Raw genomic sequence first — 12500 nt, 5'->3', positions numbered from 1 at the left:
GGAGGTTATTGATTGATGATAATGTTTACTATGCAGACATGCTGCTTTAAACTCCTCATGCTGATCTATCAGAGAATTTATGACTTTATTACATCTGCTGAAGGTCAGAGCGCTCCGACCTGATAGTTATATAACACATGAAGGACAGGTGTGTTAACCAGCAGTCAGGTGTCTGTAATCATTCCTCCTGTTCATACTGGATATTAAAAGATCCTTCAAATGTGTTTTCAATGGAAGTGATGGAGGATAAAATCCACAGTGTGTCCACACAGTCATTTAAAGTCTGTGTGAAGCTTCTATTCAGCTTCAGCAGTCTGAGTTAGTCATATCAAGTGGATATCTGACACATTTACAGTCTTTTTAGCATCAAATTCCCTCTTTGTGTTTCCTCGGACAGTGTTTCCCTGTTGAGCTGCAGGTGGAAGTATAGTAACAAAAAGAGGAACTTTGGCACTAAAAAGACTGTAACGTTGAAAGATATCTATCAGCATCTATATCTATCCATCAGCATGAAGCAGGAGATCAATCACTCACATGATTAGCAGAGATCAATACTTTGATCTGATTGAGTCAGGAAACAGTCTGAAAGGGTTAAAGTCAGTAGTGTAAACCTGCAGTATAAAGTGTGAGCTGCTGTCCTTCATCAGCCTCGTCATCACATAAACACTTTTAATTAGATGAACCTGAAAGAAAAGTAAGGAGGAGGAAGACTGAAGCTAACTGTGCTAACTGTTAGCAAACTGTGACTAAACACTTATTAACTTATTACATACAACATAAAGATAACTGCAGTGTGAAGCTCACCGCTGCAACTAACCGTTATTTTCATTATCAGTTCATCTCCATTAATTGATTAGTTGTTTGGTCCATAAAATGTCAGAAAAAGGTGAAAAATGATAAGACGACGTCATCAAATGTCTTGTTTTGTCCACAACAAAGATCTTCAGTTTACTGTCATAGAGACGAAAGAAACCAGGAAATATTCACATTAAGAAGCTGCAATCAGAGAGTTTAGACTTTATGACTTAAAAAATGACTCAAAATGATTAATCGATTATCAAAATACATGATATGATTTCTTTATGGATTACAGACACAAAACAAAACTCAAATTGATAAAATGTTAAAGTGAAAACAATTATTTCCATCTTGGTTTCATGTTAGAAATAAGAATACAGAATAGTTGGTGATTAATTGATTAATTGATGCAGCTTTGATGTTATAACAAAAATAAATATTTGGCTTTTGTAACTGATGCAGATCATAAAAGATAAAGATGAAGATGTTAAAGCTGCTGTCTGGTTCTGAACGTTGGACTGAGCTAGGCTAGCAGTTTCCCCCTGCTCCCAGTCTTTATGCTAAGCTAGGCTAGCAGTTTCCCCCTGCTCCCAGTCTTTATGCTAAGCTAGGCTAGCAGTTTCCCCCTGCTCCCAGTCTTTATGCTAAGCTAGGCTAGCAGTATCCCCCTGCTCCCAGTCTTTATGCTAAGCTAGGCTAGCAGTTTCCCCCTGCTCCCAGTCTTTATGCTAAGCTAGGCTAGCAGTTTCCCCCTGCTCCCAGTCTTTATGCAAAGCTAGGCTAGCAGTTTCCCCCTGCTCCCAGTCTTTATGCTAAGCTAGGCTAGCAGTTTCCCCCTGCTCCCAGTCTTTATGCTAAGCTAGGCTAGCAGTTTCCCCCTGCTCCCAGTCTTTATGCTAAGCTAGGCTAGCAGTTTCCTCCTGCTCCCAGTCTTTATGCTAAGCTAGGCTAACAGTTTCCCCCAGCTCCCAGTCTTTATGCTAAGCTAGGCTAACCGTGACAGATCAGTAGATGCTGTAGAGTAAGAGGATTCCTCAAGATGTTGAACTGTTCCTTTAAAGTGAGCACAGATCGAGTTCTTTATTAATCGTGTTAATAATCAGTGTTACAGCAGCATCTGCTCATAAATCACCACATACTAAAACAAGTCTATATAACTCACATCTAACAATAAACAGAATATATAACCATACATCCATGAGTAGAACATATGATGTTAATATATTATAACAGTCTTACATTAGTGAGTCAGGAAGATGCCGAACACTTATTTTAAAATCAAGACAGAAACAGGAAACATGAAATAAAAGAATAAACTTCAAACGTCATCGTATAAAAACCCATCAAACTGCTGAGAGACAAGCTGAAAGACATCCTGCGGTTTGATATTTAAGCTGAACATTAGAAAGAGCTTCAGGCGATGTTATTTACTGCAGGAACAAAAGCTGCTGACTGGAAACATCCACATTCCTGCCTGCTCTTTGTTCCCAGTGTGAGGAAACATCCTGCAGGTCTCCGCAGCCGACTGCAGGAACACTTCACTGAAACTGAGAGCTTTTATTAAAACGCTGTCTCTGGGTCTGAAAGCAGAAGCTTCAGGACGGGAAACACTTTCAGTTCTGCTGCAGAATATTTGTGTTGTGATTCACGCAGCATGTGAGCTCAGACGTGTTGAAACTCGTCTGCAGAGAGAAGATTTACTCTGATCCTCCTCAAGTTCTGCTTTTATGAAGCGTCATCGTTTCCTGACGAGAGGAGCAGAGTTTACTGTTTAATCTGAGCTCTTTATCACTTTACCCGCTCACAATAATCCAGATTATTCAGCTTTTATTCTTCTCTGAAATGTGGGAGATATATATATATATATATATATATATATATATATATATATATATATATATATATATATATTATTGATTAGTTGGACTTCACATCTCAGTTTGATGGAAACATAAATTCAAACTTTGATAAATACATTGAATATCTGACCTCAGTCATATTTCATTATTTCAGCAGCTTGTTATTAAATCGTTTCAAAGGAACTAAAACACTCTCATTATTGATTAACCTGCTGATTTATTTCCCATCAATTCATCTTTAAGAAAACATTTTAAAAAGTGTGAAAGTCTTCAGATGTCAGTTATCGTGATGTAGTTCTGCTCCATAAAAGACCTGAGTGATGAACTGATGACTGGAATAATTGCGGTTTGATTTAAGGTTGATTGATTGATTGAGTGATTGATTGATTGATTGGTTGGTTGGTTGTTGTACGGACTGTGTGGACATTCCGCTGACTGTCAGAGGGTGAATGTTTTATCTTATCAGTTGTGATTAGAAAGAAGCCAGTTGGCAGTCTTAAGGTTCTCTGATAGCAGCTCTGCTCCGCATACAGCTGACGGAGGGGTTAAAGGTCGCGCTGCCTCCGCCCTCGCTGAGCTCACTGCTGCAGCAGCTGATAAACCAATCACAGGTTATCTACCTGCGGCGTGTCCAGGTGAACGTTTGTTCCAACGCAGCAGCAGATAAAGACGGGACGTCTTCAGATTAAATCTGACTGCGGGCGAACACGATGACATCACACGTGTCGCTCACGTGTCGCGTGTCCTGAATCAAACAGGACAAACAAACTATCAATACTGATAATAATCAATCGGTCTTTACAGTAACTTAAAGCTGCAGCGTGAAAGATTTAGAGTTTCCTGTTGCAGCTTCTCAGATGTGATGATTTACTTTTCTTATAAGACAGTAAATGAACTGAAACAATCTATTAATAAAGAAACATATTGGAAATAATGATCAGATGGATCAATAATGATAAATAATGATGAGCTGCAGCCTGATGTTCAGTAAATATGAAGTGTGATAAACCACATGAACGACTACATCTCCCATGAGGCTTCGCTGCAGAGGTGGCTGCTGGGAACTGTGGTGCGTCTTGTATGTTGTTGAAGTGGAGCGGTGTGTTACACGTCACGCTGAGTCTTTTCTGTCCGCAGGTCACTTCCCCAACAAGGCGATGCCGTCGGCCGGCACGTTGCCATGGCTACAGGGAATCCTCTGCAACGCCAACAACCCGTGCTTCCGCAGCCCCACGCCGGGCGAGTCTCCGGGCGTCGTCGGGAACTTCAACGACTCCATGTGAGTCCAGATGTGACCTCCCTGATCAATGACTGATAATCAATCATCTCAGTTCCACCAGAACTGACTTAGAAATATATATTATATTATTTTATTACATCATCAAAACATCATCAAACTTCTACACAAGAAAAAGAACATGTTTATATATTATATTTATATTAATGTATATATATAATAAATATATATGTTTATATTATTATACATGAAACAAAGTGACGCTTCAACTACCCACAGTGTCAGCTGGAACGTCTCTCTAAACAGAAACACTTCAGCTTCCTGCAGGGATCAAACAGCTTGTTTTAATGTTTACGTTTCAGACTCTTCAGCTGCTTTCAGTAACTGACGGTTCGTCCGACAGCAACTCTTTATAAATCTTTAAATTCATCTCACATATAAAAACGACCTTTTTAAAACGTGATTTTATCAGAAACGTTTATGAACGTTTGATGTTTGATGATGTTTTTGTTCTCTGTGAAACACATTGTAACTTAGATGTAAATGAAGTTTAATATTATTATATATTAGATCTAAACTCAGCGTTTCCTTCAGGACATGAAAACTCTTTATTCGCTGTGACGGTTCGTCTCATTTCTGACATCAACTCTTTCTGTGTTTCTGCAGAATTTCTCGTCTGTTTTCGGACGCGAAGAAGATTCTTCTGTACAGTCAGAACGACAAGAACCTGGATGGATTTAAGGAGCTGGCTCAGGCCCTGCAGCAGCTGCAGAGCAGCAGATCAGGTAGGAAGTTTAGTTTTAGTTCACTTCATATTCAGACCTGACCTTAAACTTGTTTTTTAACAAACAAACAAAGTTGTTTAAAAGTTATTTTAAGCATCAGTTCCTGCCTGAAGATGAAGAGTTAAATGTAGAAACTGTGTTTTCGCTGTGAGTCGGTCAGTTTGTGGTTAAACTGAGCGACGTCTCTGCTCCCGTCGTCCCTCTGTGGGTTTTTCAAGCTCATTGAACAAAAAGAATTTGGTTCTTTGTGTGTTAATTATGAGTTTGTGTTTTGTGCTTCGCTACCTGCTCCGACCTGCCGGCTGTCCTCCTCCTCCCCCCTCTGATGGAGCTGCGGCACATTTCTGCCTTTTATTCGCTCTAATCGCGTCTGATGGGACAAACGGAGGCGTGTTGTTCCATGAGAACGAGCCGCTGCGGTGAGAGCGGGGGCGGGGAGGCGAGCCGCGGCAGGTTTACCTGCTCAGAGCTTCTCAGGTGATGTTCACCTGATCGCAGTGAGAGAGGAGGTTCGGGGGTTTCACACGGTCCGAGAGCTTCGGGGTCGGCGGGTGATGTCGGCGGGTGATGTCGGCGGGTCGGCTCGGCTCGGCGGCGCCACGCTGAGCGTCACTGAGTTCAGGACGGACGTGTCGCTCTGCAGCTGAACAAACAGGCCGGAGTCTGAGGATCAGTTCGCTCTGAACGTCCCGCAGCTTCACACATGACCGCCTGACCTTTGACCTCACAGCAGAACCCGCCGCTCGCTGCTCAGCTCTCCTCCGACTGAGTCGCCACATGTCTGATGTTGTTATTTCACAATGAGGAGCAACATCAGTCTGCAGTAGAGCTGCGATCAATCACTCATAACATTATCAATCAAATGTTTTAGTAAGTTAGCAAGAATGATCTATCTCAGGATAGATGATTGATAGATGATTGATAGATGATTGATAGATGATTGATAGATGATTGATGATAGAAATGAAAATGTTACATAAATGGAAAAAGAATCAACTAACTGAAATATAACAACATATAAATAAATAAATAAATAGAGAATAAACATAATTAACGTGTAAAGTTTCAGCTTCTTGTGAATCTTCGGAGGGTTTTGGACGTTTGACGTCTGCAGACATCTATTGATCGTTGATAGACTGAAGGATGATTGATTAGTTGCAGCTGCAGCAGTCAGTCTGTTGTTCTTTATGTTGTTTGGGGGATGATCTGCTTCTTAGTTATACAACTACAGTTCCCATAATTCTTTGGGGGGATAAGAGAGTTTATTTGTTTTCATTCATGACTGAACTTCCTGTTTGCAGTGAGCGTGTCCGTCACCGCGGGAAACGTGCAGTTAGAACAGCTGTTACATTTATATTCACCATTTAAAGTGTTCTGTGTTATTTATCGTTAGAGTCCTCGTTAGTTCAGAGCTCGTTAGTTCAGAGCTCGTTAGTGTGACCCGCTGGGTGAGTTAACGAGTCTGTTGGACGACGTTAATGAAAGCTGTGAAACGTTGATGAAACGTTGATGAAACGTTACAGGTGTGTTTCAGAAGGTTTGAAGATCAACAGCAGCTCAAATATAACAGGCTGAATAAACGATGACGTCATGAATCATGTGACTGAAACGCCAACATCAGACCTGTGTGGAGCAATGAAGAGGAGGCTGTAACCTTCATCACGCCTCCTCTTCATCACGCCTCCTCTTCATCTAAACGTAATACAGACATGAATAAACAGACTATGAAGATGAACATCATCTTCAGCTGCTGAGTGTAAATCACATCGTAGGATGGATGAACAGCGTCACTGACAACAGTACATCCACATCATCGAACTGGTGTCCTCTCAGCATCACTGGTCCCACTGGTCCCACTGGTCACACTGGTCCCACTGACTGTACAGAGATAGAACCTGCAGCTCTGATCGGTCTGAGATGAACCACTTTATTACTGATAGTTTATTACCATCAGTATTATAACAGCAGCTGACACAGATCTACCTCTGGACACCTGCAGGATGAAGGCAGCAGGTCCAGTTAAGGGTCCAGGATGTGGATCCAGGATGTGGATCCAGACTGATATAGACTGATATAGACTGATATAGACTGATACAGACTGACGCAGACTGACGCAGACTGACGCAGACTGGTGCAGACTGGTGCAGACTGGTGCAGACTGATGCAGACTGGTGCAGACTGATGCAGACTGATACAGACTGGTGCAGACTGATGCAGACTGGTGCAGACTGATGCAGACTGGTGCAGACTGGTGCAGACTGGTGCAGTCTGATGCAGACTGGTGCAGACTGATGCAGACTGATACAGACTGGTGCAGACTGATGCAGACTGGTGCAGACTGATGCAGACTGATACAGACTGGTGCAGACTGATGCAGACTGGTGCAGACTGATGCAGACTGGTGCAGACTGGTGCAGACTGGTGCAGACTGGTGCAGTCTGATGCAGACTGGTGCAGACTGGTGCAGACTGATACAGACTGGTGCAGACTGGTGCAGTCTGATGCAGACTGGTGCAGTCTGACGCAGACTGATACAGACTGGTGCAGACTGGTGCAGACTGGTGCAGTCTGATGCAGACTGGTGCAGACTGGTGCAGACTGGTGCAGACTGATGCAGACTGGTGCAGACTGATGCAGACTGGTGCAGACTGGTGCAGTCTGATGCAGACTGGTGCAGTCTGATGCAGACTGGTGCAGTCTGACGCAGACTGATACAGACTGGTGCAGACTGGTGCAGACTGGTGCAGTCTGATGCAGACTGGTGCAGACTGACGCAGACTGATACAGACTGGTGCAGACTGGTGCAGACTGATACAGACTGGTGCAGACTGGTGCAGACTGATACAGACTGGTGCAGACTGATACAGACTGGTGCAGACTGATACAGACTGGTGCAGACTGGTGCAGACTGATACAGACTGGTGCAGACTGATACAGACTGGTGCAGACTGATACAGACTGGTGCAGACTGGTGCAGACTGATACAGACTGGTGCAGACTGATACAGACTGGTGCAGACTGATACAGACTGGTGCAGACTGGTGCAGACTGATACAGACTGGTGCAGACTGGTGCAGACTGGTGCAGACTGGTGCAGACTGATGCAGACTGACGCGTCCTTCGTCTTTGATCACCTGCTCTGCATTTGGCGTTTTCCTGAACTTGCACTTAATGTCTCTTATCGATTTCCCAAAGAAGAAGCTTTTTATGACGTTCTGTCATCTACGTTTGTTCTTTTGTGGGACAATAAAGTTTAATTCAAAGAAAACAAGCAGGAACAAACATGATAATAATGAAATGAAGAATAAGATGTGAAGGAGCAACATGGAGAATTTTTACAGAATAAATCAAACTCAGATGAAGCTCACAGCTCCGTCTGAAGTTTTAGTTTAGCAGGTCACCAGCTGCGTGCTGATTGGCTGAGAGCAGAGCGACTCCGTGGACGTTAATAACGTGAAAACTGTGATTGAAGCCGACGTGTTTCTCTGCGGGAGCTCTCAGAGGAAACTCTTCCTCATTTGACCAATCATATCACTCACAGCCGCTGATGTCAGACAGCTCAACATGTCCGCTGACCCGTCGCTAACACGCTTAGCTCACCTCAGCTTTTTGTCCCCAGGAGGCCTCCGTACCTCCGCTGCGTCTGTCTGTCCGAGTCACGTTGCATCATTTAGATCTTTAAAAGTCAGAAGAGAAGAAGACGTTTCTGACACCGACGACTGAAAACCAATCAGTGACTGTTTTGATAAACGAGACTTTTTCATCATCTAAACTGTTTTTATGACCATTTTAAATTATGTAAAGCGTCTGAGTGAAGCTTTATTATTATTATTATTATTATTATTATTATTATTATTATTATTATAAATGATTAATGGAGATGAATTAATAATGAACATAATGGTTAGTTGCAGCAGTGACACACACACAGACCTGTTTATGTATCACTAGTGAGAACACTGAAAGAGTTAAAAACATTACAGTTGTTCTGTGATGAAGTTTCTCGTCTCTGCTGCCTGTTACGACCTGCAGAACTGCAGAAGAAGAAAGGCTGTGTGTGTGTGTGTGTGTGTGTGTGTGTGTGTGTGTGTGTGTGTGTGTGTGTGTGTGTGTGTGTGTGTAAACAGCAGAGTGATGCAGGTTTCCTCTCAGTGGAAACTTTGGCCTCCAGACACGTGACGACATGTGACAACATGCACGAAGCATCAAAGTGTTCAACAACATGTAAATGTGTTTGTAGGGACGGACTCACCTGTTCTACATCATCATCATCATCATCATCATCATCATCATCGACACACAGACACGCCCCCAAACTCCTTATATGGTCAACAGTTCTCCTGAGCGTCCTGTCGTCTGACTGCAGACATGGAAACAGATTCACGTTCCGCAGCGTCGTTGATAAACTTTATTAATAAACTTTATAAATAAAGTTTATAAATAAAGTTTATGATAAACGTGACACTTTGTCCACAACACAGATCAATAGATACACATGCTGATTGACAGATTTATTGATTCTTATGATCAGAGCTTCAACTATTATCAGCTGATTACTTTAAATGTCTGAACATCAGATAATCAGTTGATTGACAGCTCATCACATCTGAGAAGCTGAAAGCTGATCAGTTTTTTATTGGATTCAACATCCAGCTGATAAATCAATAACCGTCCGTTTGCGTCCTGCAGGCTTCAAGCTGAAACATTTCCTGCGAGACGACGAGACTGTGTCCAGCTTCCTGCTGAGAAACGCCTCGCTGCCCGAAGACGCCGTCCAGCAGATCATCGAGGCCGACGTCGACCTGGAGAAGGTGAGGACGCCGTCTGCACACGCTCAGTGTGGACGCACTCGGCGTCACAGTCAGACGACGGAAACACGTGAAGAAGAATATTCACTCAAACTTTAAGAACAGAGAATAAATTAAACTATTAAAGTCCAACAATATAAAACAAGTCTGATTATTGAACAAAATCTAAGAATTCTGAATGAAACTTTAGACTTTTTGTAATGAAACGTGAGAACACGATCAATAAATAATCAATAATAATATTATTATTATTGACCCTCCAGGTCCTGCTCAGAGGGTTCGGGGTCCACCTGAGGGACATGTGTCCCAGGAAGCGGGGCGGACGGAGTCTGGAGGACTTTGTGAGAATCTCGGACCCACAGGTGTCGATGCTGGTACAGGAAGTCCTCTGTCGGGCCCCGCCCATCTGGCTGAACCACGCCGAGGAGCACTTCCTGTCCAACCTTGACTTCTTCAAACCCATCCGGGTAAGAACACACAACGTTAACCTGCAGACGACACGGAGAACAGTTAAAGAACATTGATTGAAACTATAATAATATGAATTAAAAGTCCCAAAATACTGAAATAAACTGAGAATAAGGAATAAAAATCAAAGTGTGATGATACAGAAACAAAAGTCAGAATATTGAACAGAGTTCCAGAATAAGGAGTAAACTGTGATGTCAGAGATTAAAATAGACTCAGTATTTATAAACATGAGTGAAAAAAGGCAGAATACAGATGTTTAAACAGTCCTGAAAACATCTGGACTCTGACAGAAACAGTTTTTACTTCAACTTCAGACTCTGGAGGCTGAGCAGCAGGGCGTTTCCACCTGGCTCGCTGCGGCCCAGGTGTGTGTGTGTGTGTGTGTGTGTGTGTGTGTGTGTGTGTGTCAGAGGAGGCGTGTCTCAGCCTGTCTCTGCTCTCTACAGTCTCAGTTTTCGTAGCCTGGAGACCTGTTTGAAAACGAGCTGTGCGTCAGCGACGCCTCGCTGCTTTTGTCTGCAGGAATCTACGAGCTGCTGACGGACTGTGTGAACCTGAAACTCACTGAAACTAACTGCTGCTGCTCCGTCTGAACACACCGTTACCACGGCAGCAGAGCAAGAAATCCTCAAATCCTCAGAGAATCAGAGAGAAAAGACTGAAGTTAACAGTGAAGCTGAAGCTGTGAAATGTTCTCAAGTATCAAATGTTCTCTTTTGTCTTTTCTCAGTGTTTAATTACTGGTCTGTGACCAGTTTAAAGACGTATTTCACCCAGTTAGAACGACTCCGAACAAAAGGTTAACGAGGTCACGAACGAGAGAAACGAACCTTCAGCAGGAGAACTCACAACCCTACTGCAGTAAAAGTACACAAGTATTATGAGCTGGATGTAGTTAAAGTATTGCAGTAAAAGTACATAAGTATTATGAGCTTGATGTAGTTAAAGTATTGCAGTAAAAGTACATAAGTATTATGAGCTTGATGTAGTTAATGTATTGCAGTAAAAGTACACAAGTATTATGAGCTTGATGTAGTTAAAGTATTGCAGTAAAAGTACATAAGTATTATGAGCTTGATGTAGTTAAAGTATTGCAGTAAAAGTACATAAGTATTATGAGCTTGATGTAGTTAAAGTATTGCAGTAAAAGTACATAAGTATTATGAGCTTGATGTAGTTAAAGTATTACAGTAAAAGTACATAAGTATTATGAGCTTGATGTAGTTAAAGTATTGCAGTAAAAGTAGTGGTTTGGTCCCTCTGACTGATATATTATTATATATGACATCATTAGATTATTAATAGTGAAGCATCAGTGTTAGAGCAGCATGTTACTGTTGTAGCTGCTGGAGGTGGAGCTAGTTTACACTACTTTATATACAGTTAGCTAGTTTAGTCCAGTGGTTCCCAACCTAGGGGTCGGGGCCCCTCCAAAGGGTCAGCAGATAAATCTGAGGGGTGGTGAGATGATTAATGGGAGAGGAAAGAAGAAAAAACAAAGTTCTGATACACAAATCTGTTTTCAGTTTTTGGACTTTTTCTCTAATCTTTGATTTTTGCTGAAATATTGGATCATTTGAACATTTATTGAAATGAAAGCATGTGAGAAGTTTAGAGGGAAAAATCACTATTTGGTGGAGCTGTTAACAACTCATAGACATGTGAAATGTGACCCCGACTACACACTGCTTTTTGTAAGACGTCAAAAGACAAAAAGGTTGGAAACCACTGGTTTCATCTTTAACAATGTGTTGTATTTTAAAAGCTTGTTATATTATCCATTGTGTCAAATCTTCATCTGAAAAGTAACTAAAGCTGTTAAATAAATGTAGTGGAGTAGAAAGTACAATATTTCCCTCTGAAATGTAGAAAGTAGCATCACATGGAAATACTCAAGTAAAGTACAAGTACCTCAAACTTCAGTACAGTACTTGAGTAAATATATGTAGTTCCTTTCCAGCTCTGTCCTGCAGTATGTCTCCAGCTTGTTTAACTTCAGTAAATCAGATTTAAACCAGTCAGACGAGTCTCATCTCTCGGTTTACTAACAGTTAGTATCTCTGCAGGACGTCACATCGTTCTTCTTTGCTCGCAATTTATCATGAAATTTCACACATGAAAATAAAAAAGTAAATTAATATAAGAAACAGAAGTAAATCAGACGTGAACAGAGACTGAAGTGTCCGTCTGTGTCTCTCAGAGGGACGTGAAGGTCGACCCCGAGGCCGTCAAACAGGTCGCCCGGGCAACCAACATCCTCCTGGACAGTCTGGGCTCGCTGGCCGTCGAGGTAAGAAACACACACACACACACACACACACACACACACACACACACACACACACACCCTTTAGACAGACGTGTCCTTTAGTGGACGTATGAATGCAGCGGGGAGACAGACGAGCTCTCAGCTGAACAAAGACTAGAAGGTTTTCACTTCAGGAGGAGACGATACGAGTCAACAAAGAACAAACACGTCCTGCTGCGTCCTGCTGCGTCCTGCAGCGTCCTGCTGCGTCCGTCTGCGTCCTGCTGCGTCCTG

General features: G+C 42.3%; 2 protein-coding genes across 2 annotated transcripts in view; both read left to right on the top strand.

Moving 5' to 3' along the window:
• Positions 1–12500, top strand: part of LOC121901528 (NLR family CARD domain-containing protein 3-like) — a 481268-nt gene that overhangs the window by 27482 nt on the left and 441286 nt on the right. The window lies entirely within an intron of this gene.
• The window catches only part of abca1b (ATP-binding cassette, sub-family A (ABC1), member 1B), a 66482-nt gene that overhangs the window by 7732 nt on the left and 46250 nt on the right, over positions 1–12500 (top strand). The window contains exons 5-9 of the mRNA XM_042418352.1: positions 3795–3936; positions 4561–4679; positions 9369–9490; positions 9751–9954; positions 12159–12248. Coding sequence (XP_042274286.1) covers positions 3795–3936; positions 4561–4679; positions 9369–9490; positions 9751–9954; positions 12159–12248 — 677 coding nt within the window. The remainder of the gene's footprint in view (positions 1–3794; positions 3937–4560; positions 4680–9368; positions 9491–9750; positions 9955–12158; positions 12249–12500) is intronic.

Source organism: Thunnus maccoyii, chromosome 8 (assembly GCF_910596095.1).
Source record: "Thunnus maccoyii chromosome 8, fThuMac1.1, whole genome shotgun sequence".
In the NCBI taxonomy this organism is placed as follows: domain Eukaryota; kingdom Metazoa; phylum Chordata; class Actinopteri; order Scombriformes; family Scombridae; genus Thunnus; species Thunnus maccoyii.
This window is presented reverse-complemented; position numbering and strand designations above follow the sequence as displayed.